Genomic DNA, 17,020 nt, shown 5'->3' with positions numbered 1-17,020 from the left:
TACTTCAGTATATTAGAAATTTTATTCTATATTCAGATATACATTCATTTCTTAAGGTGGGAATAGTGTACTAATATATATTTGAGTTACTTTGAATTATACGGAAAATAGGCTTTCAAAATATACATTGCATCTGATTTTATAGCCATCTTGGAAAGTTACTCATATTTAATTGTAAGAATACATAGGCATCTTTATGTTTCCAGTGCATTAATAATGTATCTTAAAATTTGTTACTTTCTGTTCATATATTTTTTTATTTAAATAAAATGCCTCTACTCAAAATATATAAAAACATTGTGCGTATAAAATTTATACGCATAATTTTATATATATATATATATAAATAAATGACACATTTCGTTAAAACTGTTTAATATTTTAAAATGCAGTATTTTTTTATCATTTACGTTCAAAAATTATGCTCTTATTAAAATCTTACATAAGAAATCACATTGAAGTAAATTTCTTCAAAACTTTTGTGTTATTTATATTTACATCACTTATATTTAAGTATCTTAATTGTTGGATAGGTCTTTTCTCTTGTACTAAAAATTTCAAAACATAATCTTCGATTATAAAAAGTCTGAGGAATGATATATATATTTTATGCAGAGAATGTTACAAGTCTTGCGAAATGTATGTCTCAAAGAAATACAGTAAAAGAAATGAAAATATACTCTATAACAGTATTTAAGTAAATAAATCAAGTCTTCCATTATATATACATACGTTATTCTCTTATGCACTTAAATGATATTACATATCAAAGTATTATATCAAACTTGTTCTATTATTAAAATGTGTGCATTTGACTTATTAGCTTGTAATAGTTCTTTTTAAAACATATACATTATTTGCAATTTAACCAATGCACTATGCACTTTTATTTTCTCTTCTTTTGTTTAATGTTTCATTCAATGTACTCTATATTAGTTGTTCAAAAAAATACACACTGTACTGACTCTAAGTAGCGTAAATTGTTTTTAAATGGGAAATCATTTACCTAGATTACTAACTTCAGTTAAAAGTCATTTTGATACTTAAGCTTTTTTCAATTAACTACATATTGCCCTTAGTTTACAAGAGAAAAACGAAGTATATTTCTTTATTCAACATTTTAAAAGAGCCAACTGAAGAAACCTTTCTTTTTCTCTTCTTTAGTTGTTTTTAGGAAAATGTGGTCAATGTCTTTAAAAACGTTTTTAGGAGATTGAGCTGCATTAACATAATAATGAACCCCTTGTAAAGTATAATAATCAATCAAAGGTTGAGTTTGTGTGTGATATGTTGCTAATCGTTTCTTCAATGCTTCTGCATTATCATCAGATCTTTTAATTAATGGCTCTCCAGTAATCTATTAACAAAATATTGTTTAATATATTTTCTAATTTCATATGTAAGTTGTCATTTAATAAAAATAATCATTATTAGTTACATCATCTTTCATATGTTCTTTAGGAGGAGAAAATTCTTCATGGTACGATCTGCCACTTGCAGGATGTATTAAACGACCTGTGATTCTCTTTATCAACAAATTATCATCAATTCCAAACTCTATCACAGCATCTAACTTGGTTTGTCTCTTCTTTAACATTTCATCAAGCTGTTGTAATAGAAAAGAAATGAATTTTAATAAAAAATATCAAAATCTTACCTCAATGTCATTTCAAGGTTATTGATAATCTTCTCAAGTTGAACAAAAACAAATTGTTATTAACTTCAGTCCATTAAGATATCACTATGAAGATATCAAGCTTACTTTTTCAGCTTGTGGTACACTTCTAGGAAAACCATCCAACAAAAAACCACGTTTACATTCAGGTTTATCTAGATTACTATCAATCATATTAACTACAAGATCATCACTGACTAATTTACCATCATCCATTACTTTTTTAATTTCTGTTCCAATAGCGGATCCAGAATTAATTTCTGCTCGAAGCATGTCACCTGTAGATAAATGACATACACAGTATCGTTCTTTCAATAGCGGTGCCTAAAATACAATCAGTATTCGATTAAATAATTCGCATTAATGTTTTAAAAATATTACATCCAAATTTGCGTAAAAAGAATTAATTTCACCTGTGTACCCTTACCGCAACCAGGTGGTCCTAATAAAACTGCATTAATTCCTCTACTCGGTACATCTTTTGAAACTTCTGAAATTTCCTTTGGCACTGCTTCTGCACGCGGAGCCATTTTTTTGTTATAGCTAACTTTTTTAGTAAAATTTTCAGAAATTTACGAAAACGATTATATTAAAGATTACTATCAAGAATACAAATCACTGTTATACACAACGCGCCCAACAAATATGCACCATCAATTCCTCCGATTCTTCCAAAAGAATGTAGCGCAATGATTCGTCCTTTGTACTATGTATATACATACAACACTTACCTCATCTATCGTTCTAAATTCAAATTAATATCGATTTAAATAAAATTAAATCGATTGCGGTCGCAAATTTAAATTTAAATTTCGATTTCAAACATTCTAAAATTAATTTTAATCGTGTTCATTAATGGATAGAGAGTCTTAATAATCCCCACAACATTTACTAAAGAATACAAATCTGAAAAAGTATAAGATAGTATTTTATACATATAGCCATATTTAAAGTATGTATATTTATACATTTCTATCGTAAAATTAGAAAATAAAGCTATAGGTTTAATAAACTTAAGTATAGAATTACGTGGGTAAATTATTTTTTGAATTCATATATATTTTTATCTTATTATATTATTTTAATAAACACAGACAATACATTAAACAAAATACAATATTAAATACGCTAGTTTTAACCTAGTCTCGAATTTTAATTGCTTATTAAAAACTATGACTTTTATGGCTGTTAATTTAAACATAATAACAGCATCATTATTATTACAATTGATATTAATTTAACTACGATCAGAACTTCATTGTTTCAACAAAAAACTGTTACCTAAATTCTCATTTACTAAAATTTTTGTATGGCAAGCTTATTTTTCAATGCTTAATTATATTATACATTGATGAAGTATTAATATTTAAGTTAATCTCGTGTAAAAATAAATTATATTAAAATACCCTGAAAGGAACAATAAAAAGAACCCTTTTTTAGAAGCTTATAGACAATATTTCAATCAGGATTGATATTGCTTTTTTGAATTAATTTAGATCTCAATTTTGTAAACAAAACTAACATCTTTAATAGTATTCCTAATGATTACAGCCTATTTCTATTAATATATTGTATAGAATAAACATTTTCCTTTCTGTAAAATCGTCCAGTTTTCTTTTCTAAAAACAAATACAATAATAACATTGCTTTATTTGTTTAAAAAATTATTATTACATCCGCATGCATTCATAATAGAACCATTCCACATTCCACATATAATTATTGTCTATGTATTAATGTAATATTATCTACAAAAATTCTGATAACCTAAATATTTGTTTGTTTTCTTATATTAAGTACGTATTGGAACACAAAAATCCAATAAAAAACATTTTTTGCAAGCAGAATAATTAATCAGATTTAAAGTCATTTCCGTAACTATTTACCACATTCAAATTTTATTATCACAATGTTGCTATATTTGAATATACATAAAATCTTACGTTTTTTTAAAATGCAAAAGAAATAAATCAAACGTTAAACATCAAATAAAATAATTTATTTGATGAATTATTGAATCCTATAACTAGTTAATATTAGGACGGCGTAAAGGTGGGTGAGAATGATAAATAATAAACTAAAAATTAATAGTTAACGATCATAAATTAATAATGTTTTCATCGCCTTGCTTTCCCAAGAAAAGATGCACAATTTTCTTTGGTCTAAAATCAACATTTTCTATTAATAAAACATTAACAATGTAACTATTAATCTTATTTTCAAATTATTTAAATATCATATTTATTATGATATCCATATATTATAACACGAATTTATTTCAATAATAGCCATACTGCTAAAATAAATTATTTGTACTCAATATATGTATCTATATATCTTATAATCACAATAGAATTTTGTTATATATAAATAACATATAAATTACAGTTAATTAACATTTTCCAAGCAATGTAAATCATGATCCCAATCATAAAAAGAATGTTATAATTGCACATTTAGCTATAAAAGAAAAATATTAATTCATAACAATTTCTTATTTAGTTCTTCTATATCCATATAAATTTTCAGTACAAATTATATTATACCTATTTCATTACCATTAAATATTTAAGAAATTGATGAATTATCAATTCTGCAAAAATTGGAATTGCTTTTTTACTGGAATATTTTTCTAAAGTTTATTACAGTATTATATTATGTATTGCACAATGCTTGGTGTTAATTCTCATGCTCTTGAGAACTTGTGTATATGTTACTTAATACTCTATAATCGTTCATTTCTTTTTCATTAAATATTTCAAATAAGCTATTTTTTACGTACTAAAATAGTACTAATATCAAGCTGTTTGGTCACAAAGACTTATTAACAGTATATTCTCTATTTTATCTATACTAATGTTTCAACAAAGTACTTCTGCTAAATTCTTATAATTCAATCGCAGAAGCATTAAATAAATACTCGTACACTCGTTATAATTTTAAAGACTTCATGATCACTTTTGGATAATTTGCAAATATTCTAAATTCGTTTTTCAGTTTCGAAAACTATGTTCTATTAAATTATTTGTAAAAATAAATAAACTATATTGATGATAATATAATACTATTATAATAAATATGTAAATAATAATTTTATTACATAATTTTACTGAAAAATATTTTATAAATATAACACAGATATATTTGATTTCTTTCTGTAACTGTACACAAGCTTTGTTATTTAAAAAATGTTACGAGCGTTGCTAATAGATTACAAAAAATAAAAATATTCCAAATCTAATATGAACTTTGGAATATTTGCATATAGTTAAATATTATACAGGTCACAAGTATAGATAAATTTCATAAATTGTAATTTTATATAACTTTTATGGAAGTAGTAACTGTGTGATTGAAATGATTGCATTTCATTGTAGTTATTTTCTTTGCGATATTAGAAAATGCAAAGTTGAATACAAATCCGTATAATTTACTTTACCATAACTGTATTGTATGTATGTGTAAATATGCATATGTGCGTGCATAAATTTTTTAATCCGCTATCCAAATACGTTTTATACAATTCTATAAATATTATTCTTTTTGTAAGAATAAATCTAGTTAATATTATTTTTCTGTAGTAAATGCAAATTTTATTTGCTTGCGTAAAGCGCTTCCACCAACAAATTCTTTCGTAATATACTTTATGTAGTAAAAAAGTTTATGCATTCTTTCATTCCCTGGTTTCTCGTTATTTATACCTTTTTATGAAGGATTAACTAATTAGGTTAATATCTTAGATTCTCCTCATCTAATTTTCCATTTCAAAAGTTATATGTGGCTCTAATTATTCACAGATTAATCATATAGATCAAGCATATATTGCTATATCATACGGTCTGAAATAAGTTTCGTTATATTGTATGTATATTATGCAAAATTTCTGAATTCTTATCTATATCTTTGTATGGATTATAAAATCTGCCAATATATGATTGTTAATTTTATACTTCAACAAGTGATATTCTTTGAATACATGCGTAAATCTAACACACTAGGAAAATCTAGTGTGTTAGACGCCTGTTTCATATAGTTTCTTGGCTGTTGACTGATTGTGAGCTACGTGAACTCTTCCGATTCATTGGTTCCAAGTAAGCTGCTGGTGCCCATCCTTCTATTCCAGTACTTATTAATTTTACAAACCACCAACCAGCACATCCGACTTTAAGAAGTTCTAGATTGTCTCCCTCGCGCATTGTAACTTCTGATTGACCAACTGCACAATAATCAGCTAATGCTACATATCTTCCACCCTAATTGAATACAAAATTGATAGCATATTAGCTTTTTAATTATTTAAACTATAGGCATCTAACTATTTAATTATACTATTTGAAATGAAACTTACAGGAGCAGGACCAGGATTTTCACTGAAAGCATCTTCGTCATCAGTATTACTGTTTTCTGAACTCCATGCAACATCATCTTCAGTTGACTGCGAAATATCTGTAATATGCGATATAACACTGCTGCCATCAACTGAAAGAGTTCTTAACGATCCTGAAACACTGCCTTGAGCTTCCCATGAAATCGTTTGCCGCAAAGGTCTACAAATATTTTGTGCAAAACTATTATAATCATTAAAGTTTTTAATGTGTCCTATAAATAATAATATATACTTGTGATTGGTTTTTCCAAGAGCAGAATTTTGTTTCCCTTTAAGCTCAGCCAATTGAGACATTAAAACGCCTTTAATTTGACGCACCCAAGACTGTTTGACATCAACTGTAGATGCTTGTATAGTATGCACTTCAGCTCGACCTTGTAGCCAAATTTCGAAACGTCTTGCATCACCTTTTACCGATTCTGTTAATCCAATTTGTGACATCTATAAAAAATAAGATTATGCTTTTTAGATATAATATAAATAAAGTGAATAAAAAATATGAAACAGATATTAAAAATTACCTTTAGATATCTTTTGAAATGGTATGTAGCTTTATTATGAGCTTGTGGTTTACTATGTTTACAAAATATAAATGCCTTTTCGTATAAGAATATATGTCGCTGTGATGGTTTTAACCTGAGAAGCCGTTCTCGTTTACTGCTACTCCATACACTGAAAGAACCTTGCAATAGGAGTTCACCTTGTGCATTTAGATCACCCTAAAAAGGATATGCATTTTTGGCATTACATCATTGAATGGCATAAACAATTATTTTTAAATAATATTATGCCTACACCAAATCCAGTAATTGCAGTCTGATGCATGCTGTCATTAACACATTTTAATACAACAAGCATACAATCTAATGCTTCTTGTAATTCAGTACAACACGATGGTTCGTCGCTATATTTTAAAAGATCTTTCAACAACAATTGGTATTTTGTTATACGTTGAACAGGCTTTAGAAGGTATGCAGCAAGGTGTAATTTGTGACCAAGCTTTTGTTGACAAGCTGCAAGAAACTGTGGTTCATTTTGTATCTGTTCTCGTAATTTTTCAGATCTCGGAATGTTTTGACAATAATAACTATATAATCTGAAGAACATTTCGCGCTAAAAAGATAGATGCATCTTATATTAAAAAATATCTACGTTAATTTTGTATTAATTGACTAAAATTGCGTATATGTATAGACATTTACCCTTTGTACAAAACATAATGCGACAAGTTCGGTATTTGAAATGCAATTTTCTAAATCTTTTAAAAATGTTTCTCCGTGAAAAATGTATATATCTTCTAAGTTTCCAAATAAAATATCTCCTTTGCCAACTAATGCTGCTGGTACTAAATGAGCCATTGCCTCATTTATTAATTCCATTTTGTATCCTTTAATTATAGTACCTAACTCAGCAACATAAATTCGTTCAGTTTCAACTAGTTCCGTTAAAACATGTCCACGCTTTAAACGTAAAGCTTCTGTGTCCTTAGATTCACTTTCTGGAGATGAAGATTCTCCTTCTATAGGACTCATCTCCATCTAAAGGAATATAATCAAGAAATAAAAAATAATTGAAAATATGTCAGATTAAGTAAAATAACAATTTACCTTCGGCATAGTGTTAGCTTTTTTAAGAATTCTTCCAGGTTTAACAATTTGAGGCAGTGATTGCAATGGTTTAACTGGTTCAGGTGTTACAGTTTGAACTGGTCTTGCTGGTTTAATTAATTGCTGTTTTAATGTCATTATTCTTTTATCACACATCAAGGACACATCTTCTATTCTTTGCAAAACCTAATAATTTATTTTATAAGCACAATAATTTTATAAATATAATTTTGTTTACAGAATATACATACTTGAGTAATAAGAGCCTTAGTTTCAGGCATTACAGAGTCTTGAAAAATACATCTGGGATGGTGAAATTCTTCAGCAGCTTCTATTAATTCTTGTAATTCTTGAAGTGCTTGATCAGGTGGAGTTGTATTGTTTTGTGAGGCAAGTAATTCTATACCACGTGTACACCATGTGTTTGCCTATTATGTATATATATTTAGAAATAGACATCGTTTCAGATAATTTTAAATATAAATAATTACCTTATCTATACGTTCCATGAGTTCCCTACATTTAGTTAACATATGTAATCGTCTTTCTAATCTTTGACTTAGAATAGTACAAATCCTCTGTAGTTCCACGCATTTTGGTTCTACAACATCTGTAGGACATTGATGCCTCCCAGATAATAGTTGTTGACCAGCAGATATCACCTCCTCTGCTCGTTCTATATCTCCCTATAAATATATGTAATTTTATTCATGTTTAAAAATATGAAAATAACATTAATAAGAAAACTACAAACAGTCATCAAATGTTTTCATCAATTGTCACTGTTTCGTCTAAAAAAAGTATTACAAAAAAATACTATCTTACGTGCAGTGTAAAGTGAGAAATAATAATGACATTCATTCTCAAAGTTCATCATGCCAGTATAAGGCATGAATTAAATCCCTATTTTTTTCGTTTTTGATAAGTAATTTTTAAGCTTCAAATGTGCGTGAGTACGCATTTGATGTAACTAAACGTTTGATAGGGATTTAATTCACAAACCCATAAATTGTTATACTTAATAATTATTTTATTGTATTTCAAGATACAGTAAATAGAATTAAAAAATTGAAATAATTATTATCATCGTATTTAAATATGTAAATCTATCACAAAATATATGTATTCTGTTGAGTGGATTGCTTACCAAGACCCAAATCCACATGGTATGCAACAAATAGGACTATCGACAAAATGAGGAAAGCGATGCAAAATAACATTTGTGCATGATGTGCATTATATGTATGTGTATCTACATATAAATATTATTCAAACCAGAATTTTCATTAAAATTTTTTAACAATTTTGTAGTGGATATTAATTTATATACATATTTTAATTTTTAAATATCTAAAATAAACTTATTAAAATAAATGCTTTATAATACTGGTTCGAATATTATACCTTGCTGCCTTAAGTGCATTGTGAACATTCTCAAACTTAAAATATTGATATTAATATTAATATTTGTTTTCCTTTCATCATATAATTTTATTAGTTATATAGAGTTGAAAGTGATATAAACAATTATTTTATATAGAAGTATTTTTAAATATTATTGTCCCAGATTTGTAAATATATTTATTTAGACAGATTAGCTTTATTTTATTGCTTGTGTACTTTTGTTGTTTTGCATAGATTAGAATATATGTTTGTTTAATATGTAATAAAAATATGCATGTATATATGTATAAATAAAGGTACATACTCTACATATTCTTTGAAATGCTGACGTGTCACAAACTAACTGCTCAACCCTTGCTTGAGTTTCTCCTACTTCTGTCATTTCTTCTATAGTTTTTAGATGTTGATCTAATATTGCTTGTAACTCTCTAAAGTCAGCTTCAAATTGTCTTAATGCTAAGCAGTGTCTCAAACGAGAACTATGATGTGTCCAAAACAGATCAAAAGTGCGTTCCGTTTCTTCTAACTGAACAAGCAATCTAAAAACAAATAATAACTTTTAATTCTTGTTCTCAATAAAGAAAAATAGTTGTAATTAGTGTTAAACTAAATTATCTTCTACCTTTCTATTGCTGCAACATTTCCTAATCTATCAGCTGTTCCCTTGCCAGTTAATTGTCTTACACTATCCAATAGTGCTTCACCATGTCTTGCAGCACTAAGAATTTCTTCTTTTAATTCATTGTATTCTACTTGTTGTTGAGATAGTAAAGATGTAGTTGCAACTGTATTATTAGGAAATTCAATTTCGGCTAAACGCCGAGTGAAAGAATCCAATGCGAGAGATACGTCTTGAGTCATTGATGAAAATTTTTCTAAACTCTAAAAAATTTTTAATATAGAGAAGTAGTTATTTTTATATTATTTTTATTATTCTACTTACAATTCTATTTTGTATCCAAGTGTGATGACAATATGGCAAGGTACCACCCAGTTGTTCAGTTAACTGATCTTTATCTATAAGTTCATGAAGTTCAGCAACATTTGCTAAAAATATAACTCTAAATTTGAAATCTTCTCTAAATAGCTTGTTTGATACTTCTGAAATAGCTTTCTGTAAAAATCCAGCTGGACGCAGAACATATGCTACATGAACTAAACCAGGAAAAAAGCCCTAAAATATAAGATAATTATTAACAGAACTATCAAAACTTTTCCTTATATTATCATTGTATGTTTTAATATATATATATATATATGCTCACAGAGATCTTTAATAACACAGTCTTCACAGAGTTCCACTTATCATTTCTTCTATCAATAATTAAGTGGAATCCAAGATCTGCTTCTTGTAATCTAAAAATTATCAGATATTATTTGTAATGATTTTTCCAACATGTAACTGTACATATTAATAACACTGAAAGTTGAAATCTCACGTTGGCACAGAAGTAAGATACAGCATGAGACGTTGGTAATCCAAGTCAGATAAATTATGAAAATTACCATTATCTGGAAAAGTAATTATAGGACATCCTTCTCGAGTTTTCCCTCCTACATATGTGGAACGTGTTATTTTAAAAATGCAATAATTATATAATATATTCTTCAATGACATTAATCAAATTTTATCTCACCTGCTATAATAGCATACTGTGATTGAAGAAGGTCTGCAACATCTCGGATTGCCAAATCTCCATTTTCAATCTCACCTGTCATGCTCTCTACATCTTCTAAAAAATGTAAAATCAAGTGAATTACATATTTTAAAATGTAAATATATACAATATATGTAATATTAAATAATGCTATGACTGATTGAATGATATTATAAATCAAAGTACTTATATTTCCATTTTGTAATATATAAATATTTATACATCATTAAACACATATATCTCATGGTATATTTACATAATATTGAACATACAATATAATTACACAATAAATTTGTAAATAAATTACATTAATAATTTTTAATAAAAATAACTTCAACTACATAGCTCTATAGTTATTTAAAATAAGTATTTGGTACAATTATATACAATTGTATTGATAATCACTTATGCAATATTTGCTATATGTCAAAGTGAGATCTCAGAGTGCACTTATATGACCTTGCTGATTCCAACTAAGTGAAGTAGTTTCCTGCTGTATCTACAATATTTCAGCTATAACTGTAAAGCAAGAGGCTCTCAAACTATAAATTGACATTATTATAATTATAAAGATATATATACTTCTATAAAAAAACAAATCTTTCTGGAATAAAAAATATGTTAATATAATTATAATTAGGTGTAGTAATATTATTATTAATAAATTATTAATAATAAATATTGTAAAATAAATATATACATAGTACACAGTTTGTTATGAATTAAATTTTCATTTTATTATTTTAAATAGTAAAGTTCAACATTTTCTTGTACAGTTTCCCCTTTTTGCAATTTTTTAAGTCTAATTTTAATATACTGTTTTCAAATTTTATATAATATTATTAGTTTAATGTATAAAATGTTAATATTTTTTAAAAGTGATTACTGATTTATATATTAGAATTCAGTCCTAATAGAACATACTTAGGATAACTACATTTTTATATTACTCTTATTTGTAATATGTGATTGTTCCACAACTATGCAGATAGGATATAATAAGAAAAAAACCATAAATTGAAAAAATACAAATTATTTATTATCTAAAATATTATGTATATGTGTATAATTATATATATAGTTATATTAATTATATATATATTATATATGTATATAATTATATTAATTATATATACATACTTGGTTTACAGATTATAAATCAATATGACACAACCACACATCAAATCATGATTCTTTCCTTTGTTTGTTTAAATAAAATAAATATTTAATAACTAATGAGCGGATTTTTATGAATTAATAAAACGACCGTTAATGTATTATTTCTTGAACACTCAATCTACCTCAGACATATTTTTTAATTATAATAATATAAGCATATGAACAAAATATACCTGTTTTATTGGGTAATTTATACAGTCATTTTATAAAATTTTATTTTATTTTATATGTATATTTTCAAATATATTATCTTTTTAATTGTATTTAAATATTAAATGTAAGAGACTTTTTATTTTTTAACATCATCTATTTTAGACAGGTAATGGTGATTTATTGACTAGAAGTCCACTTGTAGTTATCTGATAACTCACACCATCTTGTAGTTTGCTAATTGGTGTTAAAAAATAAGTATCACTTTGTCCTGTTTCGCTAGCAATTAATAAAGGTAATATGGCATTGCCTTCTGTTATCAGATCTGCTGATTTGGATGTTCCATCATCAATTGCATCTTTTTTCTCCAAGTCAGTTTTACTACATCCTTGATTCTGTATATTCTGATTTCTGATCATGAATTCTAACTTAGAAAATTTTACTTGCGGGAATTGAACTTTCATAAATCTTCTAAATGTTGAATACCCCATTATTTTTATATCAGGAGACATTTTTCTACAATACTGGATATATGAATTGTACACTACTTTGCGTGTAATGTTTGATGGAAGATGTAATTGTGCATTTTTTGCAACTTTCGTTTTTTGTTTTGTTTCTTGCAATTCAATAAAATTTTTTAAGAATTCTGTAGCAATTTTATAAATATCTAAGGAAAACGTATTGTGAGGAATTTTTCCATGATTTCCATGAACTCGTGGGGTAACACCATGGGTCATTAAGTGTTTCCTAATTCGTTTTATTTGATAATGTGTACAGTTTTCTAGGTATAAGAAAGCATCCAAACACACTCTTCTACCCTGATATACATATTGTGCACGTAATCTACGTCGCTCTGTATGTCGCACCGTTTCATATGGATTGGTCAAACAAGCCATGGTAACACCCATTAAATACATATCATGTTCAGCCTTTGTTAATTCTGCAATATTCAATCTATGACGATACACCGTTTCAGGATTTAAACCTTTAAAGCACTGATCATCCTGACATTCACATCCTCTTTTAAATCTTTGTAACACTTGAGTTAGACTATCCTCTAACTTTGTGGATTCATAATTTGATTCTTCTTCATTTTTATGTTTCTTCACTTTCATTTTTGTTATGTTTTTCTTTGGCTTGAAGGTACTACTTGTTGCATCCATATGTATTTTCTGTAATACAAAAGTTTTTCATATATTATGGAAAATGCTGTTAATAGGTCATTAATAGATAACTTTATGTCTTAACATTATACTGATATAAAATTAAAAGATATGACGATTAATTGATATTGATATATACTACCATAAAAATATTCTTTTTTATATCGTTTTAACACAGATGTCTACTTACCTTTTCTCTTATTTGTGTATATGTCAACTCATCATTAACCATACATTGACAAGTGGATACTTCTACCTTTTGATTTTTATTACGTAAAGTATCTTGCAATGTTACAATATCTGGTTGCATTTCAATCTCATTTTTTTCACATAAATTAGTATCCATATTCCACTTAATATTATACAATGAGGTATCTTTTAACTCTTTATATGTTCTGGTAAACAGTAATATTTCAATGATAAAATTATACAAACGAAAATAAAAAAAAAAATCGATGATAGAAATCAAGTATTGTCTGTTTAAAAAATACTTTACAATAAAAATTTCGAATAGAAAGATTCTAAACAGGTGATCAGCTGATTAATGTCAGTTATATGTTCGTGTCAATTATAAAATTTGTTTAAATTTATTTAGCAAAAAATAAATCAGAAATTATAAAGTAAATGATAAAGAAGATTATAACGAATAACATAAATGACAAAACAAAGAGATGAACTTATTATTTTGATTTTTATTTAGAAAACTACATTCGACATCGACCCGGTTGAGAATCACTACACATAATGGCTTTCCATCTTTATGGCTATGTGGCAAGTCAAATTTTACTTACCTTTTTTTAATTTGACCTCGCGATTATTTTCACAATTATAAATATCTTTTAAAAAATACCACATTTGAAATGTATGCTGTCACGGTATTAATTTTTCGCAAATTTTAATAATACCGGGTAACATTATAAAGCACTACGTTTAATGATATGGCGAATCTAGTTCTTAATATTTCGTGGAGGGGATAACGGTGCTAGTCCCGTATAAATGGAACAATTTCCATGTTATATTCGTATCAATTGGTAAAGTTGTCAAAATAATTTCAAATAATCAACATTTGTTTAAATTCTTTTTAACTTTGATGAACAAAGAAAAATCTATAATTCTGCTAATTTGTTTAATAAATGGTTATGTCATATATTATTTAAAAAACATTGTTCCAAATTTACTTAAATTTAGATTCGATTTTCATAAGAATCATTAAGTCACGATATATTTAAATATACATATTCAAATAATGAAAAAAGAAATTTTAAAACGTATTATGTATATACATATACATATGTAAGAACATACCCATATATTCATTGTAATATGAATTTGAGATATGAAATTGACAAATATTCATAGCAAGTTGTCCATTAAATTGCAATAGAAATTTATAATTATAATATTGATCTTGTGTTTATGTAATATGACTATCACTAACATGTAAACAAATCGGGTTGTCTCATAAATCAATAATCTGTTTATAGTTCGAATAAAATTATAAAAGGAAAATATAATTATCGCGCAGATCGTTTGTACTTCGAATTTTTGGAATATTTCTTTTAGCGACATTTTTATGCATTAAATTAATGTAGGAAGTAGTAGAATAAAGTGTCTAATCCAAACCTGCACATTTCGTCGAGCAGTGTTGATGACAGGGGCAGTTGCAGCCGTGTGTTGACTTTCGTCGAAGAATCATATTGTGCTTTTTACTTCACTAAATAATCGTTTTTTACGTGTTACAAAATATCACGCGATATTATCGATAAAATCAACACTTCACGCAATAATTTGATTTATCGTCAATATTACAAGTCTACTCTATTACTGATATATATGAAATATTCTAATTTTTTCGTGTGCATTAATTTGATGGAATTTCATGATAGTCGATCTTTATTTTCCGCTCGGATATTATAGTCTATATTTCCAATTAGTCTTACGCACCCAATGCCTAGAAATAACTGCAACGCGATCACTTTATCCAAGAATAAAACGAATTAATTAGTAAATCTGTTAATAATATATAATATATTGATGTAAAAATTCTAATTATAAAATAATGATGGTTACATTGATTCGATGCTTTTAAAACTTTATTGAATACATCTCGCAACTTGTAATCCTGTAGTTTTATGACTTATCACCATAAAACACCTACAACGGACGACGACCTCTATCGTAACCTAACAGAGTATGCGACGCCATAATGTTCCACAGTAGAAGTAAAGACAAGACGAAACAACCAATCACGAAAGACTCGATTTCTAAAGTGGGGTAACTGCACGTGACTTGCAGCGTGTCAGTCAAAAGTGTTCGATTAAACGTGGATTAAACTAAAATTCTATATAATTCTACTATGTTATTACTTTATTATTGAATTGAAAACACGTTGGATTATAAAAGGGTCGCGTGATAGATTTTTAACATATCTTTTCAATTGCAGCATTTATGTTATAAGAAATAAATAATATGAATGCATATGTATGCAATAATTTCTTCATTGTACAATATAATTATAATGAAAGTTTTGACGTATAATAATTAAACCAAATAACGTATAAAACGTCTGCTCTTTAAATATACTATAATTTTTAATTTATATCATGCAAGATAAGTAAATAAGAATGATTATTCACCATTAAAAAAGAAGTTTATACATTTAACGCATTTATGACAAAAATTAAAAAAATACATAACATACTAAACTTAAGATAAGACTTACTACGCAAACTTACAATTATAATATAATTTAACAAAAGACAATAAGGAAACTATGAAACATTAAGTTTAAATGTATTTAAATTAAGAGTATTATTAGAAAGCAAATGTATCAAAATATGCAAGGAACGCCCAAAAAATCAATCGAAAACAGTGCAGAATTGAAAGTGCATGCGGTGGAGGAAGTAACAAAAAGAGTAATGTAAAATAACTAAAATTTGAACTTGACAAGACAATAAATTATACTGAAATTATACAAAATTCTCGAAAACTTACCAGCTTCCAAGATTTCGAGATCCAGGTTTCCACTTCGACTATGACTGATACTACTGCTACAAGCATTATAACTGGACCTATGAGATTCTTCCATTGCGCGGGAGGCACTGCGTTTGAACTGTTCCAAAAAACTGTCTATTTGATTTTCGATGCTGGTTGGCGAGCTGGCCATCTTTTTGCGCGCCACTCCTCAGTGAACGTCAACGTGCTGGAGATGGGAATGGAAGTTGATCTCATGGGTGTGCGGTTTTTCAACCGCAACGATGAATTCGGTCTAAGGTGTTCGAGCTACATTTTACGGTGTCAAACTATCTACACCATTAGATTAGAAGGATTAGAACGCACAAGCGAACAAATCGCTAGAATTTTGTCGACTGTTGTATCTCCTCCCGCTACACGAAGCATGTTTGTTTGTCGTCGAGGAACGCCCGGAACTGAAACGACGCATCGCTTACTGCAATGTTTTCGCGATAGGTGTCGTGAATGGCTGTGAAATTCGCGCATATGAACGTACGAATACAAAAGAGGTATGTGATATGATATGTATCATGTAACTATCTGTATCTCATCTGTGGTACTGCACTTGTTTATTACAACTTTGATTTTTATTCGGTTTGTACGATTTTATAAGATAAATGACTGAGTAAGTGCTTCCTTACTTAATCTCTTTCTTCTGTATATTATTTTATGCATATTTTTGTTTATTTAATGTTCACGAAGTATATAAACAAATTTAAGATGAAGTTTTAAAGTAGAATTTATATTACTCTTAATTTAAAAAGGTTCAAACTATGTTTATTGAA

The 17,020-nt window shown here is 27.3% G+C and overlaps 3 protein-coding genes across 10 annotated transcripts; all 3 read right to left on the bottom strand.

Annotated features, from left to right (window-relative positions):
- Positions 1 to 3: 3 nt before the first annotated feature.
- On the bottom strand, positions 4 to 2,390 carry LOC122570885 (adenylate kinase). The gene is made up of 4 exons (XM_043733812.1): positions 2,089 to 2,390; positions 1,763 to 1,999; positions 1,439 to 1,606; positions 4 to 1,357 (listed from the first exon to the last, which is right to left on the bottom strand). Exons 1-4 carry the CDS (start codon positions 2,203 to 2,205, stop codon positions 1,121 to 1,123), a joined length of 759 nt encoding a protein of 252 aa, XP_043589747.1. The 5' UTR covers positions 2,206 to 2,390; the 3' UTR covers positions 4 to 1,120.
- A 341-nt stretch (positions 2,391 to 2,731) lies between these two features.
- LOC122570879 (guanine nucleotide exchange factor DBS-like) lies at positions 2,732 to 16,706 on the bottom strand. 8 transcript variants are annotated; one of them, XM_043733797.1, is made up of 17 exons: positions 15,294 to 15,771; positions 14,847 to 15,198; positions 10,711 to 10,806; positions 10,513 to 10,627; positions 10,339 to 10,429; positions 10,017 to 10,247; positions 9,696 to 9,955; positions 9,378 to 9,612; positions 8,161 to 8,355; positions 7,921 to 8,097; positions 7,670 to 7,855; positions 7,265 to 7,600; positions 6,858 to 7,175; positions 6,584 to 6,781; positions 6,295 to 6,503; positions 6,024 to 6,243; positions 2,732 to 5,928 (listed from the first exon to the last, which is right to left on the bottom strand). In XM_043733797.1, the coding sequence occupies exons 2-17, from the start codon at positions 14,917 to 14,919 to the stop codon at positions 5,701 to 5,703; spliced, it is 3,168 nt and encodes a 1,055-aa protein (XP_043589732.1). In that variant the 5' UTR covers positions 14,920 to 15,198; positions 15,294 to 15,771; the 3' UTR covers positions 2,732 to 5,700. The 8 variants fall into 8 exon arrangements, with proteins under 8 accessions (XP_043589732.1, XP_043589729.1, XP_043589730.1 ...); XM_043733794.1 differs by lacking the exons at positions 14,847 to 15,198; positions 15,294 to 15,771 and adding an exon at positions 16,218 to 16,704; XM_043733795.1 differs by lacking the exons at positions 14,847 to 15,198; positions 15,294 to 15,771 and adding an exon at positions 16,218 to 16,689 and having other exon boundaries at positions 6,024 to 6,222.
- LOC122570883 lies at positions 11,749 to 14,840 on the bottom strand. The gene is made up of 3 exons (XM_043733808.1): positions 14,015 to 14,840; positions 13,414 to 13,618; positions 11,749 to 13,232 (listed from the first exon to the last, which is right to left on the bottom strand). Exons 2-3 carry the CDS (start codon positions 13,567 to 13,569, stop codon positions 12,222 to 12,224), a joined length of 1,167 nt encoding a protein of 388 aa, XP_043589743.1. The 5' UTR covers positions 13,570 to 13,618; positions 14,015 to 14,840; the 3' UTR covers positions 11,749 to 12,221.
- Positions 16,707 to 17,020: the final 314 nt, after the last annotated feature.

This window comes from Bombus pyrosoma, linkage group LG9 (genome assembly GCF_014825855.1).
Source record: "Bombus pyrosoma isolate SC7728 linkage group LG9, ASM1482585v1, whole genome shotgun sequence".
NCBI lineage: Eukaryota > Metazoa > Arthropoda > Insecta > Hymenoptera > Apidae > Bombus > Bombus pyrosoma.
Note: the sequence above shows the minus strand (reverse complement) of the source record. Positions and strands in the feature narration are given on the sequence as shown.